Source organism: Oryza glaberrima, chromosome 6 (assembly GCF_000147395.1).
Source record: "Oryza glaberrima chromosome 6, OglaRS2, whole genome shotgun sequence".
NCBI lineage: Eukaryota > Viridiplantae > Streptophyta > Magnoliopsida > Poales > Poaceae > Oryza > Oryza glaberrima.
The window spans coordinates 28,674,014-28,701,049 of record NC_068331.1 but is presented as its reverse complement, the minus strand read 5'-3'; the positions used below and the strand labels follow the sequence as shown (position 1 = coordinate 28,701,049).

The following is a 27,036-nucleotide window of genomic DNA, read 5'->3' as shown; positions in this document are numbered from 1 at the left end:
AAATACTTATTGGCCACCAGTAGTATGAACGCCTGAATTATGCACTGCAGTCGAAACTGTAGAAGTACTGTAAGTAAGCGTTTAAACAGTAACTACACCTGCGTAGTACGTTCAGTTGAGTTCAGACTCTGAAAGTGACGAAGATCATCAAGTGTTTGGTTGGTGTGACATGATGCTGGGCGTTTGCTGGTGCAGGCTTCTACCTTCTCTTCTCTCTATCAACACCATGCCGATACATCTCTATCAGTCTTAATAGTAGCACTTAATAACACCATAACTCGACAACTTTGCTTGACAAGAGGCAGATGAAGATGAAAAAGCACACATATACTTGTTGTTGCAGGAATGCAGGTATATATATATTCAGACTTTGGTTGCAAATGTTCAGAGTTGAGGAATCAAAATTAAGTTGTCAGTATGTCATCAAGTTAAGTTTGTCCAAAGCAGAATAGGGTTCTTGTTAAGCAAAGCTCGTAGAAGCTTCTAGTTTTTTCATCAAATTAGGTGAAACTGACGACCGTAGCATTGACATACATACAGTTAGTTGAAGTTTATAGGTAGTAGCAAAGTCATCATCAATGTGTGACTGCGTATGAACATTTGCAGGAGATGGTTCAAAATCGGTGTGTGTCCAATACCAAGTTCTTCCAAGCACAAAAGCTGTATGTAATCTTTGATTAGTACTAATCTGATGATCCGAGATTCTGAATCATCAAACCAAACCTGGTCTAGGTACTACTACACGTAGTCTTTGTAGGGACTAATATGTAATTAAATTTTTATCCAGGGTCATTTATGAAACTTCCCACAACTTTTTCTCCCTTCATTTATGACATCCAAGGCCAGCGCGAGCCGCGAATCCGCCGCCGGTGATCCGCCGACGAGTCAGCGCCGCCTCACGCCGGCCGCCGGTTCGTTCGTCCCCGGCGGTGCTGGTCGGAGAGAGAGAGAGAGAGAGGGATTTCCCCTTGGCTCCGCGTCGATACGATCCGAGAGGAGGCGGATTCGGGTCGGATCGGAGGCGGGTAGGGAAAAAAAACCCGATCCGCTTACCCTACCCTACCCTCCTCCTCCGGTATTTTTTCCCCTCACTTCCGCGACTAATTTTCCTCCCTTGGTTTGGACACAGATTGAGAGCAAGCAGCGTGGCGACGCCCAAATCGCGCGATTCGATCGAGGCAACCCTCCCCAATTCCCTCAAATCCCCTATCCGAAATCCGCCAATTGGCCGCGTCCGCCACGCCAAGAGGTGCGAATTTCTCGCTTTTGGATTTGGGAGGGGGGGCTTTCCCTCTCCCTTTCTTGATCCGAATTTAGTGTGATTTATGCCTAGTGATTTTGGCGTTCTTGGGCGAATCGTTTGGTTCTGTATGCGGGTGTGGAGTTCGTGGATCGGGGGGTATGAAATGGTAATTCCGAGCGAGTCTTTTGATTTGGTGGACTGTCCTTCGCTTGCGACTTGGGGGGAGAAGAGGCGCCCGCGCTAATTGGAGGGAGGAATTGCGGATATGATTGGGGGAATTAATGTGAGGATCATGGTGTGCAATTCTACTCGTTAGCTCGAGGATAAGGTGTGAGTGTGTCCGCTTGTTCTTAGGTTGGGGGAAGGTGTTTGATTTTGATTCCACCAATTCACACTTTCTGTTTATCCAAGTGACGGATAGTAGGGGGGGAGAAAAACTGTATTTGCAAAGTAGGAGTAAGTTTTTTCAGAATATTGTACTAAGTTTTAGCTTTGATCGGTTGGTTGCTGTGAGGATGGGAGATGGAAAAAAAAAGTGTTGGCCATGCTATGTTTCTCGAGTAATAAGAGATATAGTGAAAAAACGATGATCAGTTGGGTCTTCTGCTGCCTTCTCCCTTTCTCTTTGATATAAAAGTTGCATACTAAGGCGTTATCGAATGCTACAGAATGTGGTATATTGTTTTGCTATACCACACAGCAAGGATATTTGTTACACAAGACAAGTTTGCTTGGACTTAAAGTTATCATTGGTCTTATTGTTATCGGGAAGGATATTTCTTTGATATTTTGGCTTTCCTGTTGTAGAAAAAGCAACTTTATTAACTTCAATTTGTATAACACTAGATGTTATAGAAAGCATACACACCAAAGGAAATGAATGAAAAATAAAAGATGATATCCTTTAAAGTGCTTCCAAACTAGGCACATACAATGGTCTTGAGTTCCATTAATAATCCATACTTCTGTTTCATATATGTATGCATGCTTTTTTCCAGAATAAAGGAAAACATCGGCGTATCAACAAGTGAAGCTGCATTTTCTTAGAGCTCAGATGAAGCGGCCTCGAAGGCGTCTGTGGTGGGATGACTGATGAGGGATGATAGTGACATTGATGAACTTGTTACGGGCATGCTGGAGACCATCATCCAACCAGCATGCCCGGGCAGGCTCAGATATTGCCGGCAGGCAGGATGGACTTCTATGGTACAAGGACACTGGTCAGCATGTAAATGGGGAATTCTCTATGGCTGTGGTCCAGGCCAACAACTTACTTGAGGATCAGTGCCAGATTGAATCGGGTCCATTGAGCTTTCTTGACTCTGGTCCATACGGAACTTTCGTCGGGGTTTATGATGGACATGGTGGCCCAGAGACGGCTTGCTATATCAACGATCACCTATTCCACCATCTGAAAAGTAATTGATACTGACAGTATGCATTAGTGTTGTTTTGCACTACTTCCATACTGTGTTTTAGAGCAATTCCATGACCATTTCATTCTTCCATGGCTTATATTGCAGGGTTTGCATCTGAACAGAATTCGATGTCTGCTGATGTGCTGAAGAAAGCATATGAAGCTACAGAAGATGGGTTCTTCTCTGTTGTCACCAAGCAATGGCCTGTGAAGCCTCAAATAGCTGCTGTTGGCTCGTGCTGCCTGGTTGGTGTAATCTGTGGTGGCATTCTTTATGTTGCTAATGTTGGGGATTCCCGTGTTGTTTTAGGCAGACATGTCAAAGCCACGGGAGAAGTTCTGGCTGTCCAACTCTCAGCAGAGCATAACGTAAGCATTGAGTCAGTGAGAAAAGAATTGCAGTCAATGCACCCGGAAGATAGGCATATTGTTGTTCTCAAGCACAACGTTTGGCGTGTAAAAGGTCTAATTCAGGTGAGTTCTCTATCACTATGAACACAGTTTTAGCTTTGAAGAAGTTTGATTGAAGGATCATTTCATATTGCCTCCTGCATCTGCCATTATTCCCATCATCACCTTCCGGATGGTAATCGGCTTATTAAACTCATCTGCATTTGTAATGTTAAATGACAAAACCAAGTAGATTCGAGGTGGTTACACCATTGGAAATAAATGCAATAAAGTCTTCTTCTGCTCATGGATGAGAGATGTCATCTGTGATTGATGATTGTGATATCACTCCTATATTTTGTGCCAGTGAGGAGCTTGAGAATAATCGAAGGTTTTGCATTGTCTGTTGTTTAATTGCATGTTCATCTACTTAATTGAGAGATTTTTTTTTCGTGGTACAGATAGCTGCTGGTTGAAGAAATACTTTGTTTGCTATTTATCTGTTAGGTTCATGCCATCCCTCAAATAACCATTTGTTAGTGAAAAACATTTTATGAATATCCCTCCAATCTCCACTCTTCAGAGCTTGATACACCCTTCACTAGGCTACCATGATAAGGCATCCAAATGTTTGATGAGTTTTTATTGTACAGTTTACAAATCTGGCAATACTTGCTGCTTTATTTATGTTTCTTCCAAGGTCTAAGTGAAGATTGTTGGGTTTTCCTTTAATTTGTTATATATTTTGCAGGTCTGCAGATCAATTGGTGATGCCTATCTCAAAAGATCAGAGTTCAACCGGGAACCTTTGTATGCAAAATTCCGCCTCCGGGAACCTTTTCACAAGCCCATACTAAGTTCAGAACCATCGATTAGTGTGCAACCCCTACAACCACATGATCAATTTCTCATATTTGCATCTGATGGTCTATGGGAGCACTTAACCAATCAAGAGGCCGTTGACATTGTTCACAGTAGCCCTCGCAATGTAAGTGCTTGCTCCTGAACAAATAAATTAACATGAAACATACAGATACATTGGTTGGCATTTTCCATTGCAACCATGCATGTCATTGGTTGACATATATTGCCAAATGCCAACATAAGAATTAGTGGTAGTTTACTACTACCATATTTCCTTGAGTTACTACCACATAGCTAATAAATTTTGTAGTCTCAGTGACATGATTTCTTATTGCAGCCAATCCAAAATCCTTTTGTATAGCAGCATTAAGACTAAATTGCGTAAAAGCCCAAGATGTTATTCTGAAGGTTTCAGAAAAACCCATGCACATAGCTTAAGCAATATTGCCTCTTGGAATGAAATATTAGCCTGTCACCAAAACAGCAATACAAAATATGAATATGGATGGTTCCCTTCAGTACAACAATTTGTTGCATGGCATTGGTTTATGTACATAGTCCTGGCATGGCTGCATATACAATAGAAAATAGACTCATGTGGATATATAAATCTATGATCAAGTAGAGCTGAAATTTGTAGCTACTTGCTGGCACAGAAGCTTAGCATCATTTACCTTGTTATTGTTCAGCCCTCAGTGGAAGGCAACATGCATGAAAACAAAATGGACACGCTAAGTGTTGATTGTGAAGTGAAAGAATCTGATGATTTGTGCTCTTTGATCTTTCAGGGAAGTGCTAGGAGGCTCATAAAGGCAGCTTTGCAAGAAGCAGCCAAGAAAAGAGAAATGAGGTACTCAGATCTCAAGAAGATTGACCGTGGTGTTCGCCGCCACTTCCATGATGACATAACCGTCATAGTAGTCTTCCTCGACTCCAGCCTTGTCAGCAGGGCGAGCACCTACAGGGGCCCTTCTGTTTCTTTAAGAGGCGGCGGCGTGAATCTGCGCAGCAACACACTTGCACCTTATGCATCTCAAATGTGACCCTGAATGCATGGTGGAGGCAACACACCTGACTGAAGAAGGTTTTCTTCCCCTGTGGTAAAGTAAAAGCCGGTCATTTCGGCCAAGATCATTCCCTCAATGATGTAAAAAAAAATGGAGAGACACAGAAGCTCTTCTCCAGCTCTTTAATCCCAGCATCATAGTAATGTATGTTTCAAGATCGACTTAAAAAGAATAGCTAGCTGTTCAATTGTGTTGTGCTGCTGATGCTCCATGGAAAGCTCAATCTTTCCAGCCGAAAAAGCAAAAGTCTTGTTCCGCCGCAGGAATTTTAACACCAGTGCATATGAAATAATAAGCCAAAAAAGGAGTAACTTAATTAGCTGATGTTGTGGACCTTATGTATACTACTACTATATTTTTGACTTGTACATGCACTCTTATTTATTGACCACCGTGTAAATTGTTGCTTTCCCCTTGGGGAAGATTCACTTTGGATACAGCAAGAACTCTGCCAACTCTCAACAAGGGTACCTGAACTGAACCAGATCTCATCCGCTGTGCCTCTTTAACTTGTGCAGTGTGGCACTGGTCATTGATGATGATGTTGATCCTTTGCATTTTGGTTTGGATATTTGGATGATGTTCTCTTGATTGATACAGCACGTGTATGTGGGCATGCATGCGTGCCGTCTGTATCTTATCCTTTCTGCATGGCATGCTCATCAGATCCATATTTATTGGTTTTCCTCGCATCAGGCATATGCAGATGCAGTGATACTGGTGTTCTAAACTTCGAAGTAGACTCTGGACTGGGACAGCTCAATGCAAAAACTGTGTCAGCTACTCAGCTCTTTGATAATTATCCAATTATAATCAAGCTGTAATGACCCAGAAGAGCAGAAATGATTTAAGCCAGTCTACCAAGTATATCCAGGAGATTGATATGCGATGGTGTCCAAGGGGCGATATATATTTATATATTATATATTATACATCAGATGATCAGCACAAGCCAGTTCAGAGTTTTGAGAGGTATGTTACATAAGGAGAAAGGAGTGAGTAGATAGAAATATAGATATATATGTAGATAGTTCAACCAAAAAGATAGAGCATGTAGCAATATAAGCAGAAACAAAATGCTCTATAGATTAAGGGTTTTCTATATATATATATAGAGAGAGATGTCAGTCTTCTTCTCTAAGAACAGCAACACTGATGGACAACTCGATCGCAGCACACAGCAAGAAAGCAGAGCAGCCTCCTCCTCCTCCTGCTACAACTATAGCAGTGATCACCATGGCCGTCGTCGTCGTCGATCTCACAGCTTCCTCCGGCACAACGGGCAGGATCCATGCTTGATCAGCCAGCCGTCGATGCACGGCACATGGAACACGTGCCAGCAATCCGGCAAGCTCCTCACCTTCTCACCTGTCTGGAAATCCTGCAGTAGTAAGAGGAGCCAAATGTTTCAGAATTCACAGGATTCAGTAATCAGTGAGAATTCATGCAAAGATCTGGCACATCAATGAGAAGCACACGGTTTTGATACGAGACAGTGATAAATTAAATATGGATGCAATGTACTCTCATCAATTGGTTGCAAGGTAATGTGCAAGCAATAATGCAGAGATGTTCAATTTAGGTACAGTGAGTTTGAGAAATGGTAAAAGTTTCAGACCTGGAGGCAAACTGAACATCCCGAGAGGTCACCAATGGCGTTCCTCCTGTACTCCTCAGTGATCCTGACCTCCGGGAGCTTGTCGATGGATGCCCGTGGCATGCCGTTGGTGCCCTCGATCTCGAACAGGTCAGGGGACTCCCTGAAGGGCGATGAATCCACTGCATTCATCTGAATTCAGAGGCAATCTCGTCAGACAAATCTGTAACTGAAGCTGCTACTGCATATTTCTGAATCAGACGCAACCATGTATGCAGGGGCAGATTCATGAGACGACCAAACTGACCTGGCTCCGGACCACCCGCTGCACCGCCGGATCGACCTTCTCGCGGACAAGCCTGCCGGTCAGGAGGCTGTAGATCACATTAAGCTGCATTTTGTGCAGAGAGATTTGTGTTAGGTTTAACAAGCCAACAAAAAAAATTAGCAAAATGTAAGGCTGTGAGCACGTATATATGACAGATGAAGCAGAAGAGATGTTCAGAGATCCCGTTTGTGCAGATATTTGTTGCGCAATCTACCTAGGGAGCTTCCCCCCCCCCCCCCCCCCCCTAAAAGTGATACTGAGAATACATGAGCAGGTTAATTAGATTGTAAAGAATGAACAAATTGCTTTGGAAAACATCATCTGAACTATTCTTTTTTGTACGAAATAATCATCTGAACTTTCAAGACAGCAAGGTTTGACAAGTTGCATCATCTCATAAAAGAGGCAGTTAGCTTTGACCCTTTGTTTTAAAATAAACACAAACAGGTTATATGAATTAAGCAAGTACTAGTCCATATAAATAAATTAAGCAACACACACTGATGACTGGTACAGACAAGGAAGTTCAGTAGTTGAGGTAAGCAAGCAAGCAAGCGTGCAGCTATGAGGTTGCTCTCCTACTCCAAGCTACTACTAATCTACTATACCTGTCGGCATGATGAAGAAGAAATGTGTGTGTTCGTTCTTACCACATAGCAGATGCTGGAGATCCCGGATCGGCGGGATCGCCAGACGCGGATGGAGGAGTCGACGACCTCGATGGAGACGAGGGCGCCGGTGATGGCGCCGATGCCGGTGCCGCGGAAGAGGCCGCTCTCGGTGGCCAGCCCGATCAGCCCGCCAGTCACCGCTCCAAGAAACAGTCCAGCTGCACACACACAAACACATCCATGTTAATTAACATTCATAGCTACCACCACAGCTTTCCGGTTCAAGATTCAGGCTTCAAGATTGAACAAAAAAAAAAACGAGACAAATGTCACACTCTGAAAAGCATTGTTCAGAGAAAAGAAGTTGTGGTTTTAAGCTGTGCAAGAACCCATTCTGCACGTATATGACCAAACAATATTAGTATCTATTACTTTGCACTTGCTTAGAAGGAAATAAAACAGTATGCAAATTAACAGTGCCGACAAAAAAAAATCTGTATTTTCGTTGGGAGAACCAATTAAGCAAGTATCAGTATATGCTGCCTTGAAAAAGGAAATACAGACAGTGCTCTGAAGATTGAGCACTGTAAAATCCATCCATACAAAGTGCTGATTTTTTTTAAGATAATGGAAGCTTTATTAAGACTAAGTCAAATACACCAAGATGATACAAAGCGCTGATTGAGCAGCTTGAGCTCCATCAGCCGATGCATGGATGTCGTGTCCTCTCTCTTCACACAGATTCATCCACAAAGAAAGAGAGAACCCATCATAGAAGGGAATTGAAAAGGGAAAATGTGAAAATGAGTTGAGTATTGGTGATGAAACATGCATAAAAAATGTCCCCTTAATTTTTCTTCTTGGACCAAGAAATGGAAATGAAGCAGGACAAGAAAAGGAGGGCAAGAAAAAGAAAAAGGGGAAAATATATATCTGAAGTAGCTCGTGCCATATATATATGAATGCGAGACACTGAAACACATAAACAAGATGAAATTAAGCAGAAATGAAGCTGGATCACACAGACCCACACCAAGACGGTGTAGATCAGGCTATCAGAGCAGGCAGCAGAAAGCAAACAAGGGAGATTGGAAAGAAGATTCAGAAGAAGCAAATTGAATAGCAAGAGAGAGAGAGAGAGATTAATTAGCGACCTATGGCGAAGATGAAGGTGATGACGCCGCGGAAGACCCTGTGCATCATCCTCCTCCCTCCGGCCGTCCTCGCCAGCGACGCCAGCGACACATTCGAGCCGCTCCGGGGAGCCGCGTGGAAGAAGGCGCCCGACGGATCCATTTCCCTTTTCCCCAGCAGCGCACACGTACACCTCGATCGATCGATCGATCACACGACTCGACGCAGAGCAAATTTTGGAATGGAGATGGCGGCGCCGGCGGTGGTGAATTTTGGAATGGAGAAGCTAGAGTAAGATGAGGAACAAATGATGATGGCCAAGAAAGAAGACTAGTAGTAGTCGTATTGTGTAGTAGGAGGAGAAGGAGAAGAGGAGAAAGCTGAGCTAGGAAGAAATTGAAGTGAAGGAATTTATGGCGCCAACTAACTCGCACCGCTGCATTTAAGGAGATGGACTAAATACTCATCGACGAGGAGGAGAAGAAGAAGAGCATGGTTAGGTTTGGTTGGGCTAATCTCTCCCCGTGGGGAGATTGGAGATTGCTCAGCATCGGCATCGGCATCAGCTAGCTTCAGCTTCATCACTCAACAGTCTCATCAGATACAATATGTATCACGCATTCATCAGCTGGAATAGCTAGATATTCGCAATGTGCATCGTGGATCTTCCGGGCAGTAATTAAGTACTACCTCCCTCACATTTTTAAATGTAGTTGTAAGTTTTATATCCAACATTTAGTCGTCCGTATTATTTAAAAAATTTATAATTTTTTCTAAAAAATTATTGACACATAAAGTACCCTTTATATTTTATCATCTACAATAGAAAATATTAATCATAACTTTTTTTAAATAAAAGAATGATCAAATGTTGAAGATGAACGGTGTAAAACTATATTTTTTTTTTAGAACGGAGGCAGTAGTAATTAGGGTTCTCAGCTCGCTCCTGTCGTGGAGTATATAAATTGGAGTAAATTAATATAAATAGCAAGTGGAAGAGGGGGGTAAAATTTAATGGATCAATAAATAAATAAATCATGCAATGCAGGGGAGGCCCATCGTGTCCAGACACGGCAGAAGCCCGTCCCCTGCAGGTACGAAGCCACACAGATATTTTCGCTCCTTGCTTTATACTCTGCACCGACCGACCGACGTACCTTTACTGTACTGTCCTACATTGATATTTACTTTCATTTTTTTACTACATTGTCCATTATTTATCTTATTTAATTTTTTTAAAATAAATCACGATAAATTAAATGATAATTACATATTTTTAATAATAAAATGAATGGTCAAATTTATGTTAAAACATCAATAGTGCCAAATATAAAAAATTTACGAGGAGTATTTTTGTTTCAATATCAAACCGTTATTCTATTGATACATTTTTTTTGGGAGGATCCATTGATACATTTATTTACTACTTGGCCTGAACTCAGGGCTGGCTGAAGAGCCTAGACCGGTTGTGAGACCGCCTAAGCCCCAGTTCGGCCAGATGCCCATCATCAACCAATCCAGTCGGCAGCATGTCATTGTCTCATGTTCGACTCCCACGCAGCTACACTTTATCTTATCGTGACTAGGGTTTAGGGTAAGACCTTGCTCTTCTCATTTTTGCATTTATTTAGTCCAAAAAATAGGTTAGAATTTTGTTTTGTTCTTGTTGTTTAATTTACTTCATAAGTTTAGATGTATATCATGTTATTACTTGTTTTTGTGTCATTTTAGATTATAGATGGTTTATAAAGTATATATTACAAGATACGGCAAGAAGTACTCTAATACTAGAAGAATAATTTTTTTCTCCGAACACATAAAAGGATTACACGTCAATATATTAGAAGAAAGTAGAGTTTCAAATACACAACACAACTGCCAGAAATACCACTGCCCCCCCCCCCCCCCCCCCCAAAAAAAAGTAAAAAAGAACAAATATACATAGAGAAATTTAAACTGGAACCTAATCCTATTATACTGAACCTCCACATTCATGGTTGACAAAAATTTATATATAACCATTGTTTACCAACTCTGACATACAAGCTCCATTTGACCCTTAATGATCACCGCAACAATTCATATAATGCCCAAGGACGAAGCCATACAAGCTCCTAACAATCATCATCTCATCACATATATGCAATAAGGAATTCATTCAAGTTAGCACTGCTCTGCCGTTGAACTACTCCAGCTAGCTAGCACGCGTATGTATACGCGTAGGAGTGAGATCACGTATATGCATTGCATATACGTATGTACGTACATAACACTGGTTTGAAGCGACCGACCGGGCGGTCGATCTGATATTGACTGAGCTACAGCACAGTACGACGTGGGGCTCGATCAGGTACGTGTGATCGATGAATTGTGATAGGGACGAGATGCCTATCTTTGCTGTTGCCAATTAATTAACATGCACATATACATATATGCATCAAGATTATTGATTCATTAATCCGGTTTTAGTACTTAAGGAATGTACTCGTATTATGCATGTGTATTCTAATATATCCCTTAAGGGATGTCCCCTTGTGTATCTCCTTTTCCAAATTCAATACAAATAGTTTTAGAAAAAAATGGAAAAAAAATGTGAATTTAGAGTACAGTGGGTAGTGACATCTAGGAGTAACACTCAATTTCAAATTTGATCTGTATATTGAGAAAAAAAAGATAAATTTGGGTAAATTATACCACTACTATTCATATCTGAATTTGTTTTTTTTTATATATCTCAATGTGTGAGTTGAGTTTGGATCTAAATTTTTGTGGAGTGGTACATATATCTTATATGAACGTTCATTTTTTTCAAAATTTTTCATAACTATTTAGCTAATTTTTATATAAACAAGGGAACCTCAAGAGTTTAAAATAGTTTCCATGTGTATATGCGTATAAATGAGCATCCATCGCGTGTGCAGGTCCGTTCGATCGCTCGCTCGCCGGTCTGTTCTCATTATTTTCGATCGTATGGCCCTGTTGGAGAACCTAATCTAGTACTCCTAGCTAGATATTAACTCAAGTGTAACCTTATCCTAACAGAAATATAATCAAGAGTAGTATAACTTTATTCCCTCCTTTTTCAAAGACTTTGTGATCGTCTAGGTTCTGTTGATAAATTAAGGTACAGATTTATCCTGGTTTCTGTTAATTATCACGTTTTTAAATGGCTAAACAGTGTACTTATATAAAAAATTAATAAATATAAATTATTTTAAAATATCAAATAGATATATTTTAAAATTTAAAATAAATAAAAGTCAATTAATCATACGCTAATGGCATTTAATCTTCATCTTAGCAGGTTCGAAAGGGGCTTCTTTAAATAAGATAATTCTATATCTACCTACACATAAAAACAATATCTATGAAAATATATTTCTTTCATAACGGATCTAGTGGTCTCATTTGATAAGTAATATGGTTCTTTTCTGTAAATTCGGTTAAACCTGAAGATAGTTTTACTTAGAAAATAAATACATAATCTCTTATATTTTGAGACGAATATTGTAGCTTGTGTTGGAATTAATGAATGGGCCTTAGCCCACTCGAAGATTAATTCTTTGGAAAATCACAAAAGCCCACCTCATGGGATAGCATGCATGTGGAGTTTAGTAACACCTTGCTTATTCTAGGAGAAGGGGACCTCCTTGAAAGGGAGGATGCCCTCTTAGCCACTTGAAGCATGTGTGGTGGAGAGAAGAGGGGGAACACACGTGCGCTCGCTCGCTCGCCTGGCCTGGCAGGCGGCGCGCGTGCACGACGTTACGCGTTGAATGGTCCGCCAAAATTGGTTCCTCACCTTGCGCAGATGCAGCCTCCTTTTGCAGTTTTGTTTTGCTGCAAATTCGGATTCGTTTTTGTTTTGGAAACGTTCCGAAAAATCCGGTGCGTTGTTGCGCTGTCGCTCGTAGATTACTCCATCCCGCTCGCCGGCATGCACCTGCGATCGGGAGAGCAGGTCTCCGGAACCTCTGCCTTCGACGTCCTGCACCGGGAGAAGGCGGCAATAAGGTTTTTGGGAAGCGCTTTGCACGACTGCTCCCTGTTCGTCCGCGACGGCTCGTCTTCCTCTTCGCTCGCGTGCTGCGTGCCTTCGTAGACACCTGCGAAAAGTTTCGACCGAGCAGCCGGTCTTTCCGCCACCTCGGTACGTGTTCAATATGTTGCGCATATTTGATCTGTTCATATTATACTGTGTAGTTTACATGTGTAAATCTAATGATGCGTTCATGCTAGTTTTCATCTGTAATATCATGATTTATTTATGGAATATATTAAATCATTATATGTCTATGATCTCAACAGCTTGCTGCTGGTTTTTTCAAGACTTAAAGTGATTATTATAAATTAAAAACAAATAGTTGAGGGGAAATAATCTCTAGTACATCACATGAACAGAACATATTACGGCGCAGGACCATCTTACAGAAGGTAGGGGAAACTGAATTTTACTCACAAAGTTCTTGGACTTGCCAACGCTCAACTACCTTTCAATGCTCTTGTTGTTAGCTTGCTATATGAATTATATATCAATTGATCTTTGCTGGGTGTTAAAAAACCACATTAGTCCCGTTTGAATAAGAATCGGGACTAAAAATCATTTTTAGCCTCGGTTGAAAAGCTATATAGCCATTTTATGATCTTTAATCCCGGTTGGTTTTTTATTCCCGGTTGAAAAAGTGTATGTCCCCTACTATTTTTATTCCCGGTTGAAAACACCAACCGGGACTAAAAATCGGCGCATAGTATATAATCCCCCGCACTTATCCTTTAGGAAACACCTCTTCCCTTATCCTCCTCCTCTCTTTTCTTATCCCCTCTCTATACTTATCCTCTCAAGCGAGCGAGCAGGACGGAGTGCGCGGCTTGCGGCGGCGGCCTGCGTGGCAGAGGGCTGCGCAGCGGGCGGCGGCGGGCGGTCTGTTTTATTGATTTCTATGTGAATTTCTTGATTTGTAGGTGATGTATATGGATTTATAAATTTGTGATGTGAATTTAACTATGTTCATTCTGTGAATTTATGGATGATTTTGTGAATGTAAATAATTTTTTTTGTTGAGTTCGGTTTAAAATCAATATGCAAAAAGCAGAAAACAATGGAAAAAAAACTTTTTAGTCCCGATTGAAAACACCAACCGGACCAAAGATCTATATTTAGTCCCAGGTGAAATTAGTCGCAGTTATTTCACCTGGGACTAAAGATACTCATCTTTAGTTCCAGATTCACGGTCCCGGTTTACAACCTGGGACTAAAGGAGTTACAAACTGGGACTGAAAAGGGTTTCTCCACCCGTGTATATAGGCCCATAGTATACATAATACATATAGTACTACCAGCACAACGTAAATTAATCAGAAAATTGCAATGATGTATATATCTAGAGTGACCTGTCCACATGTACCACATGTAAGATATTAAATCCATCGCCAGTTTATTGCCCAAGCATTTTAAAAAGAGAATATGTTTTTATAGGACCGTATTCTATACACACCAACTAACAAGCATACACGTATTTCCAACAGCAGTATTGCATATATCTATAAAGTATCAACTTCAAATTCATTATAATTTAGCTATAAAAAGTGATAGTTTTAAAACTATATGTCATAATTGTCATTTTTAGGCCAAAATTTCCATATGGGTGTAATATTATTGAAAATATGTGCACTACTTTTTTTTTATAAACTTGGGTGAACTTTGTTAGTTGGTGTGTACGAAGTGTGTACGGTAAGATCGTGTGTTCATAGTATATGTTCCTTCTTTTTTAATAAGTACATGTTTATAATTTCTTAGAAAAAAAATACTTCTCAGTTTGATAGATCCAATAATGATGCTATTTTTATCCATACTAGCATAAATTTTGACATGACATTTTTTTATGCGATCGACTACTAGCATAAAAAGAATACTTCTCAATTTGATAGATCCAATAATGACACTGTTTATAACTACAGCATAAATAATGACACTGTTTACTGTGGCATCGCGTGTTTTAGTAGCCAGTACATTGCATTGTCGGCAACTGGGGTACACATATGTACGCGCAGTTGCTCACACAGTGAGATCGATATCCTTGTGGGCACATGCACTGTGCAAACCCAGATCTTGGATGTACACGTAGGGTTCACTCCTTTAAAAATCTATTTTTGCATGATTTTCGTAGACGGCCAAGTTGAGCCATCCGCCTGAAATACACATTTTCGACGAAAAAAAATTCCACAGACGTCGTTTCTCAGCGGCGACAGCTTCCCAGACTCAACTCCAATTCTCATTCACAGTAATTCACAAATCCAAACACACAGAATCCCAAAGTTCCCAAATCCACAGCACAATATATAGCATACATATCTACGTTCGCAGTTCGCATATGAGCCTCTTAAGTAATCGTATATGATAATGGATCTTCATAAGCGGTCGACCATCAAATATTCAAATCCTCTCACACACCCCTATGCAGGCGGGTTTTTAAAGTTAAATATGATCAAACTGTATAGTGAAATGGGTCCTATGGTCGAAAATCGTTTTTCTAATAATGGTTTTCTATACAGCAACTCAAGGGGGGCATTAATACACACTCGAAGAACTGAATAATTTGTCATAAACTTCAGAATAAAATACTTGTAAACTTCTCAGAAAATAAGTAAAATTTGTGCTTAAAAGAACCATGGCTAATTTACATATTAGATATAGGCAGTTCGATCAATGAAGGTTTCAAATTGCTGCTGTTTTTAAGTAAAAGCTGCTGCTAGCTAGCGTGTGAAAACTACAAAATCCAAATTAACATATTCTCTCTTCCCCACAAAAAAGAAAAAAAATTCTTTTTAACAGAATGCACCTAATTAAGTACTACCGGTAAAAAACACAATAAGATACAGAGATGACGTCGTGAGTGCGCTACTTCATCCCTTAAAAATTAAATTTTAGTTCATATATATGTATTAAACACGAGATTATGCTAGCTTTTTAATAGAATTTAGTGATCATCATGTATTTATTGCCATTTGAGCCCTGTTTTTGTAGCATGCGTTTTAGTAGGAAAAAGAACTAACTACTTTAATTCGATGATGGCTAAAACCCTTCAACCAGTGAGTTAGGCAACCAGCTACGCCATCAATTTTGACCATATTTAAAGAATATCACAATCAACTATTGCTTGAAATGGCCGTTGATAATTAGTTTTACTGTGCAACTCCCCAAATTAAAGTTTCTGTTTGAGTATCTGACAGCAGAGGTCATATATATGCGGTCAAACGACACTTTTTTTTTTGGGTAAAAGTTGTCTCAACAGAGAGGTTCTAATTATCATCTTGTGAAATCTCCTTTTATCTTAAGCTAAAATATCTAGTAGGAGTACGTAGTACTGAACAGCTAGGCTGGCGTAAAACTTTCTTATCATTTTCTTTGTCTGAAAAAACATAAATAAATTAATATGCTTATGTTTTAATATGTGGGATCAATGAGAACTATGATTTGACCCACCCATTACGCACACCCCGTGAACTGAATAAATAAAGATCAGAACGTACGAGTGGTGCGTGAATTATTCACGTATATGAATTAAAAATCACGTCACGTGCAATCTGCCTCTCAAAATAACATAAAGAAATATCACATGCAATAAGTGATGGATCACGTAGTTAAATCGGTTATAAATTCAGTTGTATATATGTTTACATTTACAGTAGTCAATTTACATTTAAAAAAACATCTGAAGAAATTAATGATCACTAGAAAAAATAAATTCCATAAGAATATAGAAAATAATAATTATAAAGTTCTGAGACTTAATTACCGTGTATATAATTTTTTTAGAAAAAAAATATATATCTTTGAGAGATCACATCCACTATTGTCCCATAAAAGAAAGCATGGCCAATTCATATATCCACAGTGCCAAGCACTAAGTTTTCCATTTACATCAGAGCCAGCCAGTTATGGTGAGGGGGCCACCGTCCTAATGCTTCTTGTGGGCCCCATCACATTTATTTTAATTATCAATTTTCTTTTCCAAAATGGATCACTACAAATTAAATGTCATAGCAGTATCATGGTGTGATTGATGCCTAACAAGAGAATCAGGAGGGTGCACAAGTCATTCATAACCATAGTGTGTAGATATACTATACTGGAATAAATACATGGGTGTTGACAACTTGGACTATGCAATTGTTTTTAATTTTGGTTGTGCTTATGTTGGAGTAATCAATTTTCTACGGCACCTAAATCAACATGAAATACATCTAATTTATTACTAGTTCACATTTAATATGTATATAAATATCGAGTTTTAAATTCAGCCCACCAAAAAACTGACAAATTGTTTGCTTTTTATTTAGCACCATAAATGTGCACTAGAAAATCATATCCCTTGCAATCCAGAATAGCACATTTTTAATAGGATCTGCCGGGAATCTATTGTTGGTCTCTCCATGACTCCACTTTTAAATGGATCTGCCGGGAATTTATCGTTGGTCTCTCCATGACTCCGTTTATACGTGCGTGTGTTATAGTAAGGTACCTTTATGGGGGGACATTTAACTTTTTACCTATTTTAAGATGTGACAATTAATTATTTACCACTCGCTTTCTATAACATATGGATCTAATGATAAATTCTTTATCATCACTCGTATGCATGTCAGATAATTAATTATTCCATTTATAGGTGTGTGAGGTGCGGTGTGCATGTGTATTTGTTGACGTCTCTTTCTCCCATGCCATCACATAAAAAAAGGAATAGCGCAATTTTATTTTGTAGCCATTCCATGGTTAGACTGCAGCATGTATTGTTGTTTTTTAAAAAATGAAAAGAAAAAGGAAAAAAAAAGAGAGCTCCGGCCCTTTTTGTGTGGGGGGTAAATGGAGGCCGGCCCGGCCCATTTCAAACTAAATGTGGCCCATTAACCAAAACATTATCCACCTCGCCCACTTCACTTCCCCCTCCCATCTCCCATGGCAACCACGGCGGCGGCGTCGCCGCCGGCGATCGCGACCGCGCTCTCCGCCCTGCTGCGGCGACAGAGGAGGAGAAGCAGCCGTTGCGTGGGGGCATCGCACGCCAGATGCCTCGCCGCCGACGCGAATGCTGAGGCGGTGGCGCCGAGCCGGAGGGGAGGCCACGGTGGGACGCGCCTTGAGGAGGCCGTGCCGGCCGGCGAGGGGCGCTCGAGGATCGACGCGTGGATCTCCGCGAGGCTCGGGGGCGGAGGCGTCAGCCGCGCGCGTATCCAGGCGAGCATCCGCGCCGGCCTCGTCGTCGTCAATGGCCGTCCCGTCTCCAAGGTGACACGATTTCCCCGAAACCTCATTTGCTTCCAGTTAAGCTTTCATCTTTCTATTAGTTCAACAATAAGCGATGTCTTGAGCAAATTACAATTTATAGTTGCTAACTTGCTGTCTTAACTCAACCTAAGTTTGTGTTCTCATTCTGAAGACCGTACAGTAAAGATGTTTTTTTAGAGCAAAGATCACTATATTGTTAGGTTAGTTACAAGTAAATTTCACTTTTGGCCATCTTTTCTTACCGATGTTTCGCTTTGGACCACTCTTTAACCGATATTTTCACATTGGGCCGTGTAATCTTTGCATTTGTTTCACTTTAGAGCACCTCGACTCTCTTCTCAAGCATATGAATGACCTTGAGTACGCCGGCTCCTGTTCGTCAATAAACTCGCTGAGCTGTATGTAGTCCATTTCTTTGACAATTGGCATACAACAAATTAGATGTAGATGGATAAAAGAGTTGAGGGTAGTCAAAAGTGCCACAAAGGTAAAATTATCCGGTCCAAAATAAAAACATTTGTTGAAGGATGGTCCAAAGCGAAACACCAGCAATTAAAGGTGGCCCAAAGTAAATTTCCTAGAGTTATTGTTCTCTATCTCCCGTAGAGTAAAGATTTGTACAGAACATGGCACAAATCTTTCCAATTGCAAATATCAGACCATGAAGTAGTAGCAGTTGTAACTACATGTCAATAACTATCTGTTTGGTTCTCATTGATAGTATTCTTAAGCCGATTTTCTATTCATTGCGAAATGTAGGTTTCACATATGGTAAAAGGTGGAGACATTGTCAGCTGCACGGTGTCAGAGCTGCAGCCACTGAGAGCAGAGCCAGAGGACATCCCACTGGACATTGTTTATGAGGATGACCATCTTCTCGTTGTGAACAAACCGGCTCATATGGTATGCGCCATTTTTTTCTAACATTTGATTTTTGCCATATTTGCAGAATTTCAGTGATACTGGAGCAAGCTTTGGTTTCCTGGTTCTTATTTTCTCTGGATGCCAAAGCAACGCTTGTCTGAATAGGTTTTTTAAAGACTCTAAAGGACATTAAACTCTTTCATTCTAATGAATTGCTCAGTCGAAATAAAACTGAGTGGAGCCACACCACCAAAAAAAACATTCAAAAGCACTGCCACAAGGGCTAGAGGTTGCACATTCTATCTCACCAATCACCATTTCTAAACAAAACAAGCCATTAAGGTGACAGCTTCTGCTAGTTTGTTGCTTGATGTCTTCGGCATTTTGTTTGCTTTGCTCCGAGCATCAATCAGAAGCTGTACTTTACACGACTCTGGAGCCCTCTAGTCTGCTTTCTTCTATGAGAAACAGTCTTACCATTCCAGCAATTGCAGGTCCCACAAGTCACAGCTGCAAATATTTAGAGTTGTATATTCTAGTCTTGTATATTTGCTGATAATATGCCTTTACAACCAATAAGAGATTTTTTTGGGGTTGCTCCTACATCCTGTCTTTCTTTATCGATGCATTTTCACTTTAATCCTTAAACTCTTGTTTTGAATTTTCAATTCATGGTCGAAACAGTTGTTCCTGCATGGTGATACTTGTTTGTTGTGACTTTTAGGTTGTTCACCCAGCACCAGGAAATGCAAATGGCACCTTAGTCAATGCTATACTTCACCACTGCAAGATTTCAACATTTACCTGTTTAGCACGTAATTCAATTGATGATGAATGCCCTGATTCTTCAGATGATGATATTGATGTGTTTGACGTCGATCAATTTACTACTGGCGAAGTAAGTTCAGAAGTCCGTGAAGCTCTTGTGCGTCCTGGTATCGTGCATAGGCTTGATAAGGGTACAAGTGGACTACTTGTTGTAGCCAAGGTACTGACTGGTTCGTTCTAACCCAAAACAGAACACTCTTTTCCTTTTGTAAACTAGCACATAATTTATGGAATTTCAAGGGTTACTGCATTGAATGTAGATTCTTTTATTGCTACCAAGTTAGCATTAAGATCTTTTGTACTCTCCCCTTGTTAACAGGATGAGCATTCTCATGCACAATTAGCAGAACAATTCAAGCTGCATACAATACGCAGAGTGTACATCAGTCTTACTTGTGGTGCACCGAATCCGAATTCTGGCAGGATTGAAGTTCCTATAGCTCGTGATCCTAACAACCGGATCCGTATGATTGCCACTCCTGGATCAGGCCATAGATATGCACGAAATGCCGCTAGTAGGTGATTTATGCTTTTCACTTTTCCCTTTTAATTTGCTTGAATATAATTAATCTCAAGAACTGACTAAGCTAAATAGCTAACTAATCAAGCATCAAACTTTAGAAGTTATGCCACTAGGAGCAGTGTTATTTACATGGAGATGTCTATTATGTTGAGCTGTGTATGGATTACAGGAAACATAAAGGTTCAACTTTTCTTTGCCCCACAGTTAATGCTAGGACTAAGGAATGATAAAGGGAAAATTGGGTCAAAACAGTTCAAATATAGCAGATGTGTTAACTCCAGTCATAACCACCTGAATTTCGAAAAAGAAAAAGAAAAAAAAAGAGAGGGGGTTCCTTGTATACACTAGCTTTACTGGTTACAGCCTGAATTTGAAAAAATATGAATTTCAACTGGTCACAGAAATTAGGTTAGCACTTCATACTGGTAGGTGATTATATTTGTAGATATGGCGACAATCTTATTTTTATACAAGAGCTTGGCTTTTAAGTAAAAATCTGTCAAGTAGCTATGTTAGTTCTTAGTAGATGGCCTTCTAATCTCAAGAGATTCTACAGGTATAAAGTAAGAGAGGTCTTTGCTGGTGGTGGATCAGCACTAGTAGAGTGGAGATTGGAGACAGGACGAACTCACCAGGTTATTAGACCCCCCACAATATCCCAGTTCTTTAAGAAAGGATGCACCAATCCTTAGTAAAATACTTTCATATTATTTTATTTTATTAAGAAAATTTGCATCTTGCATAGGTAGTGCTTGGTTACATATCTATTGTATGGCTTGAAATAGAGGTACAAAGGATTATGAGCAACAGTTGAAATTTGATCTATATATGCTATAGTACTCCTTAATATTGGAAAATTCTATTCAAGGATACCTTTTTTTATCTTATTGATGAACATGCAACTTTAAATTTTTAGATTCGAGCACATGCAAAGTACCTAGGGATTCCCCTTCTTGGGGATGAAACATACGGAGGTACCAAAAGCATGGCATTGTCACTTTTGAGACCCAGAACTCCTTCAAGATATCATTGTGATCTTTCAAATATGATATCAAAGATAGACAGGCCATGTCTCCATGCCGCGTTGCTTGGGTAGGTATTATCCCAAATGCATTTCAATTCATATTTCTCTGCCATTTGAGTGTGACATTGTTCCTTTTTCAGATTTAAGCATCCTCACTCAGGAAAGATCCTTGAATTCTCATGCCCCCCACCAGATGATTTTACTGAGGTACTCAATGAACTTCATCAGGTTACACTGGCAAGTAATGGTAATAGTGGTGGCGGTGTTGCCCGCATTTGTGATTAGTGCAAGGCAGAAATCCACGAAAATGTTGCCGAGGAAATGGTATGCCTGCCTTTTTATCTGACTTCTGCACTCTGATCAAGGGGCAAGACTGCAGATACAGAATTGGAACTGATTATAAAGCTAGCTTCCCTTGTTTCATACTCCGAAGGGAGGGGCCAAAATGTTCTTAATCAGTAGGTCCTTGTGCTCTCCATATCTTCAACGAGTGACCAGGACTACACCAAGATGATGAACAAGTTAAAGTTAACAAGGAAGATGCTTTGAGGATTTTTTTTTTCTTTTACAAGACCAAGAAACAGAGCTTTAGCACTCGGTGTACACCTGATGTAGGAAAAGAATGTGATTCCTAAAAGTATTCTAGCACAGTTCGCTCTGTTGAATGTACAGATAACTAAAAAACGCCAAAACAAATCTGCTGTGCGGAAGGAAGAATGTTATCTGCCCTTTTGCTTTGTTTAAACCTTACCTTTATATACTATAATTTCCTACTTGACTGAACGGCCAAATCAGGCCGTAAGTCTGTAACTCAGGCCTGTGTTGGTCGCTGGGCTCAGAATTTTGCTGAGGAGCTCGAACAAGTGATTGAATACTCATGATAGCATATGCAATTGCCAGAATTTCTTATGCTGCAGTTTACATGTACCCCTCAAGTTGATATATCTTACTCATACAAGTTAATGGGCAGATCTGCATCTAGCTGGAGAAATACAGTGTGTTCAGCCTTTGAGCAAACTATTGTACGAGCAGCTAATTTCTTACAAATTCTAAGCATCATGAATCCAACGATAGGACGATCACATCTTTTCCAGATCAACCTTTTCCATTACAATTGGATGATCACTTCTGCTTCTTAGGTTTCTTTGGTGGGTTCTTAGCAGGTGCGTCTCCTTCATCATCAGATAATCCCTCGATGGGTTCATCAGGGACATCAGCGGGAGCATTATGCTTGGTGATGTAGCCCTTCAAGATCTCCATGCTCTTCTCCTTCATAGCAGCCAGCTGCTCCGATAGAATACCGGACTCTGAACTGATTGCAAATGATTCTGTTCCAAGAACCAAGCTGGCTTTCACTCTTGAATCAAGACCTGCTGCAGCAGCTGTTTGGTCTTCCATCGACTCTTGAACCTGCCAACATAATTCGCAGCTGAATGTGAGAACAGGTTTTGCTGGAATTTGTATGTGTAATATAGATAGGGAAATCAACGCAACAATTGGAAGGTGTGAAACCAGCACCAGTGGCAAAAGAAGGGTTGAACATAATTAAGTGCTTGAGAGCAGCAAGTACTAAGCATTTTGTGAAGATATGTAGAATCAGACGTTTCTATTTACGATCCTAGTACAAGCAGACCATTGTCCATGGAATTTAAAAACACACGAGTTAAAGTTCTGATGTTTTGCAGCTATAGTTAAATGAGTTCTATCTTGCCTATCAGTTCTAGTGCAAAGAAGGTGATTGCCTTTCTTAGTTGTTCTTCTTACACACTTCTTGGCAGGTAAAATGTCCGATAAAGATTCACCAAACTTGATCTAGAGTGATGCAGAGCTATGACCCATTGACCTCTCACATTACGACCAAATCTTCCCAAAAGAACACACTGTTGTTGCATTCTATACAGTTACACAGAAGCCTTAAGCTTGCACAAACAGGACAAGAGTAGTAAAATTCTTTGCAGAAGCTGCAGTTTGCCATAACTAAATCAAATCAACCAGAGGAACGAACCCTATACATCACAAGAAACAAATATTTTTTTCTTGCGATTTCACAAGAAACAATTGGGCACCACATGAATCAAAAAGGTTAGCTGCTCATACGCTAATTCATATTCGACCAACCAACCAAGTGCTGACCACCAAGATTAATTCTACCGAACCAGAGTAATAGGGAGAGTAGGATACCTTGAATCGTCGGGACGGCGGCGGCGACGCAGAGGAGAGGCGAACGAGACGAGCGCGCGGCGGCGGCGGCCGGCTTTGTGCTAGGGCACAGCTCGGTCTGTCTCTGCTTTGATTCTCGTGCTGGGCCGGCCCGTGTTTCGGCCCGCTAAGTGAATGGGCCTCACCTCATCTTGGTCATCGTCGTCATCGGCCATGGCGAATTGAGTTGGCGACAAGATGCAAAGCAAAAAAAAGTTAAAAGAAGAGGGAGGAGTTGACATTGACAAGGAGCCCTCTTCTTCTTCTTCCTCTGCATCCTGCCTAACAATGAAATGCAGAGCAAAGCGAAGGATTCAGACAAGACTCGCATCGATTCTGTGTCACCCATGGAATCACTAGTAGTAGTAGCTAGGCTTTCTTTCCATTCCATTCACCACCCCCAGGTCAGGTCAGGTCGGGCATGGATGGACGCCATTTTCTTGCAATTAAACATCTAACTTAGTGTGATTCTATTCCTCCACTAATTTAACCAGGCCGGCACCATGCATGATAAAAAGAATTTTAAAGCAACTGAAGGTTCGCTCGTGGTGAGATATCGAGCCTTTTCGTGTACTGGCTGCAGCTCTATCTTTCTTGTCCTGTGGATCGATCTTGCACACACTGATTGACACTTGTAGGGGCTGGAGTAGCTAGAACATCTCCTAACACTACTTGTTAAATGACAAAACACAAAAAAAAGAGCAGGTTAATGGAATATATATGTTCTTGATGGTAAATTCTCTCTCTCTTTTCTCAGTTTCTGTTGTGAGATGCTGCTGTACGTGCAGCCAATCCTTATCATCAACCTACACCTCTCTAGTCTCTACTCTCTACCACTGCCATTAGAACTACTGCTTTCTTTCTTTCTTTCTTTCCTCCACTGATCTGATTATTGAATGATTAATCATGCAGGTAAGTCTAGTTTAGTGGGCGGTAGCATTATGCTGTCGACCGTGTGTGGATGCCCTGACATGTCATGAAGCTGGACTTTGTGCTCTTCACTGATAATTGATTCCATAGTGAAGTGGAGTAGTAGTAGATTCTAATTACTTGTAGTTTGTTGTTTTCTCTTCGCTTTATCTCTGTATTAGTCCACTTTATTGTTGATACTACTGGTAGTAAACTCAAGTGTCAACGCCAACAAAATTGTAATGTTGGCAGACAGGTTAGGCAGCATCAGGTGCCAGCCAACAGAGACTAGCTACTAGTCGATATGTGCCCTATTTTGTCATTAAGACTTGTCGCTGTTACTGCCGATGCCATAGACCAAAACGCCTTGAACAACAAGAGAGCTGAACAAGCCATTGCTTTTTTTGTAACAGGAATTTTGAAGGATTGGATTTTCAATAATATAAGATTTAATATTTTGAAAAAAAATTCTTTACGTCTAGGATCTCTCTTTTGATTTATGTTTTCCTAAAATTCTAATTCTAATGTTTTCTCGCGTTCTATCCAAACAGTCGTTCATGTAGGTTTTTCGGTATTTTCTATCCATCGGATTTAAAAATGTCAAGACGCTCGAGGTCTACGTTTCGTTTCATGTTTTGAAAATACTGGGTTGCAAAAATATAAAAATACACAACTGCACTTAGGGTGTGTTTAGTTCCTAAAAAAAGTTGAAAGTTTAAAAAAAGTTATGAGTTTGAAAAAAAAAAGTTGAAAGTTTATATGTGTAGAAAAGTTTTTGATGTGATATGATGTGATGGAAAGTTGAAAATACGGGAAAACTAAACACGGGCTTGTATTGGAATAGGGGAGATATATAGTACTTCACTTGACTTGTCCAAAAGCATTCAAATGCCCAAGCAAATCTTCCAGCAGAGATCGAGCACCCTGACGAGTGATGAGCAGAGTGTACTGGAGAGGCTTTTGTGTGAGCTTCTTGCTTTGGCTTTACGCGAAGACTTGAGCATCAATCAGTTGATGGGCAGATGCTAGACGACCAGAGGCAGGCGAGTAGCAGCAGCCGTAGCACAGCACAGCACAGCACAGCTGCTGCCTGTTAGCTGTAGCAGTAGCACACATGAACACTGGCTGCAGCTGCAGATGGTGCTGTACTACTACTAGTTCACGCTAAAATTAAAAGTTTGGTTGAAATTGAAATAATGTTATAGAAAAATTAAAAATTTATATGTGTAGAAAAGTTTTAATGTGATAGAAAAATTAGAAGTTTGAAGAAAAAATTTGGAACTAAACCAGGTCTTGCTTGGAAAGAAGACCACTTGATTAGCCTTGCTTCCCTTCCCTTTCTGCTGATGCTTGGAGTAGGCTACAGTTCCAGTGCCAGTGGCAAAGCAAACCATGCATTGAGTTCAGATATAAGGGCCCTTTGAATGGCACGATTGAAAAAACTTATGAACGAAAAAAAAACATACAATTTTGATAGGAAAATAGAGGATCGTAAAACGCAGGAGGAAAAACACATCAATAATCGTTTGATTGAACTGCAAGAAAAACATAGGAATTGAATAAGAGAGATAGACTCAAAGAAAAGTTACCAAGAGGTTGAAGCTCTTGCTAAATTTTCTCCAAAATCTCTATAGAATTACTCATTCCATAGGAATTTCAAAGGATTGGATATGATTTAATCCTTTTGTTTTAAAGGGCTTCAAAGAAAATTTTCCTATAGAATTGAAATCCTCCAAAATTTCCATATTTTTCCTCATCTTAAATTGTGTCCTACTAGTACCTTTTCAATGGATCACAATCCAAACTTGTCCGGATATGTCCATTTCAATATGTGTGGAGTTGTAATTCAATACTACTCCAGGGAGTTGGATTACAGTTCTAGAAGAAAAAGAAAAGGAAAGCGGTTTCAGAATTGTTTTGGACAGCAGAAAATCGCCATTGACAGTGCAGTGCAGTGAGATGAGATCCGGATCACACGAGTTGCAGGGAGTTGTACGTAGTACCGTGTCAGTTAAGCTGGACCGCTGACGGATTGGTGCTGGTACGTTGCTGGCCGTTGGATGATCCACAAGCTAGACAAGCCACAACTTTTGTGGCAGGGCGACAGAAAGGCTTGCCAGTACCAAGAAGCACATTCAATTTTAAAAACTATTTTTTCTTTTAAAAACTGTAGTATGCATCTTTATAAAAAGATAACTACAGTAGCATATAAATTTATAAAAAGCTGTAATTTTTATTTCTCAGATAAGTTCATGCCTAAGTTACCAACCCAACCTAACAAATACCCAAGTCGTTGTAAAACGAGCCCACATGTCATCTACACGTAGGGGATAAAATTTTTTGCTATTAATGCAGTTTTGTGAAACACCTAGTTAAATTTGTACTCCATAGCAAAGTTAGGGTTCCATTGAAACACGTGATTATAAAACACATAGAAACAGAAAAAAGAACACGTAAATACGATTGAATTGCTCGTGTAAAGTTCGTAGGATGGCATTGCGAACTCGCTTGCTAGGGGAGAGCCAATTCCCGCGCTTTTGAAGACAACAATCCATTCTTTTTAAACCTGTATATTTAAGTAAAATTAGTGAAAAATAAGTCCTCCCACATTTCATTTTAATTTAAAAATGAACTAACCAACACCATATATTAGTGAAGGAGGAAGTATACTTTTAATTCTTTTGATCTGGTTATTATGGTTGCTCGATGAATTGGTTGGCTCGTTCCAACTCGAAGGAAAAAAGAAAACAGT

The 27,036-nt window shown here is 40.1% G+C and overlaps 4 protein-coding genes across 5 annotated transcripts; 2 read left to right on the top strand and 2 right to left on the bottom strand.

The window, feature by feature from the left end:
- Nucleotides 1-860: 860 nt before the first annotated feature.
- On the top strand, nt 861-5,467 carry LOC127776213 (probable protein phosphatase 2C 60). 2 transcript variants are annotated; one of them, XM_052302574.1, is made up of 6 exons: nt 861-1,025; nt 1,130-1,249; nt 2,242-2,661; nt 2,767-3,134; nt 3,802-4,038; nt 4,703-5,467. In XM_052302574.1, the coding sequence occupies exons 3-6, from the start codon at nt 2,343-2,345 to the stop codon at nt 4,955-4,957; spliced, it is 1,179 nt and encodes a 392-aa protein (XP_052158534.1). In that variant the 5' UTR covers nt 861-1,025; nt 1,130-1,249; nt 2,242-2,342; the 3' UTR covers nt 4,958-5,467. The 2 variants fall into 2 exon arrangements, with proteins under 2 accessions (XP_052158534.1, XP_052158533.1); XM_052302573.1 differs by lacking the exon at nt 861-1,025 and having other exon boundaries at nt 1,088-1,249.
- Nucleotides 5,468-6,107: 640 nt separating this feature from the next.
- LOC127776214 (NEP1-interacting protein-like 1) lies at nt 6,108-9,296 on the bottom strand. Its single transcript, XM_052302576.1, has 5 exons — nt 8,672-9,296; nt 7,557-7,735; nt 6,886-6,969; nt 6,600-6,770; nt 6,108-6,362 (listed from the first exon to the last, which is right to left on the bottom strand). The coding sequence occupies exons 1-5, from the start codon at nt 8,811-8,813 to the stop codon at nt 6,240-6,242; spliced, it is 699 nt and encodes a 232-aa protein (XP_052158536.1). The 5' UTR covers nt 8,814-9,296; the 3' UTR covers nt 6,108-6,239.
- An 8,293-nt stretch (nt 9,297-17,589) lies between these two features.
- On the top strand, nt 17,590-22,007 carry LOC127777957 (RNA pseudouridine synthase 2, chloroplastic). The gene is made up of 7 exons (XM_052304579.1): nt 17,590-17,937; nt 18,697-18,840; nt 19,526-19,789; nt 19,949-20,148; nt 20,709-20,787; nt 21,069-21,244; nt 21,317-22,007. Exons 1-7 carry the CDS (start codon nt 17,608-17,610, stop codon nt 21,459-21,461), a joined length of 1,338 nt encoding a protein of 445 aa, XP_052160539.1. The 5' UTR covers nt 17,590-17,607; the 3' UTR covers nt 21,462-22,007.
- Nucleotides 22,008-22,040: 33 nt separating this feature from the next.
- LOC127777958 (uncharacterized) lies at nt 22,041-23,489 on the bottom strand. The gene is made up of 2 exons (XM_052304580.1): nt 23,358-23,489; nt 22,041-22,586 (listed from the first exon to the last, which is right to left on the bottom strand). The coding sequence occupies exon 2, from the start codon at nt 22,572-22,574 to the stop codon at nt 22,299-22,301; it is 276 nt and encodes a 91-aa protein (XP_052160540.1). The 5' UTR covers nt 22,575-22,586; nt 23,358-23,489; the 3' UTR covers nt 22,041-22,298.
- Between the last annotated feature and the right edge of the window lie 3,547 nt (nt 23,490-27,036).

Excerpts from the sequence above, each read along its gene's own strand:
- LOC127776213 (XM_052302574.1), top strand. The coding sequence starts at position 2,343 with ATGATAGTGACATTGATGAACTTGTTACGGGCATGCTGGAGACCATCA. Across the intron at positions 2,662-2,766 it reads CCTATTCCACCATCTGAAAA|GGTTTGCATCTGAACAGAAT; the intron begins GTAATTGATACT and ends CTTATATTGCAG. Across the intron at positions 4,039-4,702 it reads TTCACAGTAGCCCTCGCAAT|GGAAGTGCTAGGAGGCTCAT; the intron begins GTAAGTGCTTGC and ends TTGATCTTTCAG.
- LOC127776214 (XM_052302576.1), bottom strand. The coding sequence starts at position 8,813 with ATGGATCCGTCGGGCGCCTTCTTCCACGCGGCTCCCCGGAGCGGCTCG. Across the intron at positions 7,736-8,671 it reads CACCTTCATCTTCGCCATAG|CTGGACTGTTTCTTGGAGCG; the intron begins GTCGCTAATTAA and ends GTGTGTGTGCAG. Across the intron at positions 6,363-6,599 it reads GATGTTCAGTTTGCCTCCAG|GATTTCCAGACAGGTGAGAA; the intron begins GTCTGAAACTTT and ends TTACTACTGCAG.
- LOC127777958 (XM_052304580.1), bottom strand. The coding sequence starts at position 22,574 with ATGGAAGACCAAACAGCTGCTGCAGCAGGTCTTGATTCAAGAGTGAAA.
- LOC127777957 (XM_052304579.1), top strand. The coding sequence starts at position 17,608 with ATGGCAACCACGGCGGCGGCGTCGCCGCCGGCGATCGCGACCGCGCTC. Across the intron at positions 18,841-19,525 it reads TGAACAAACCGGCTCATATG|GTTGTTCACCCAGCACCAGG; the intron begins GTATGCGCCATT and ends TGTGACTTTTAG. Across the intron at positions 20,788-21,068 it reads AGACAGGACGAACTCACCAG|ATTCGAGCACATGCAAAGTA; the intron begins GTTATTAGACCC and ends TTAAATTTTTAG.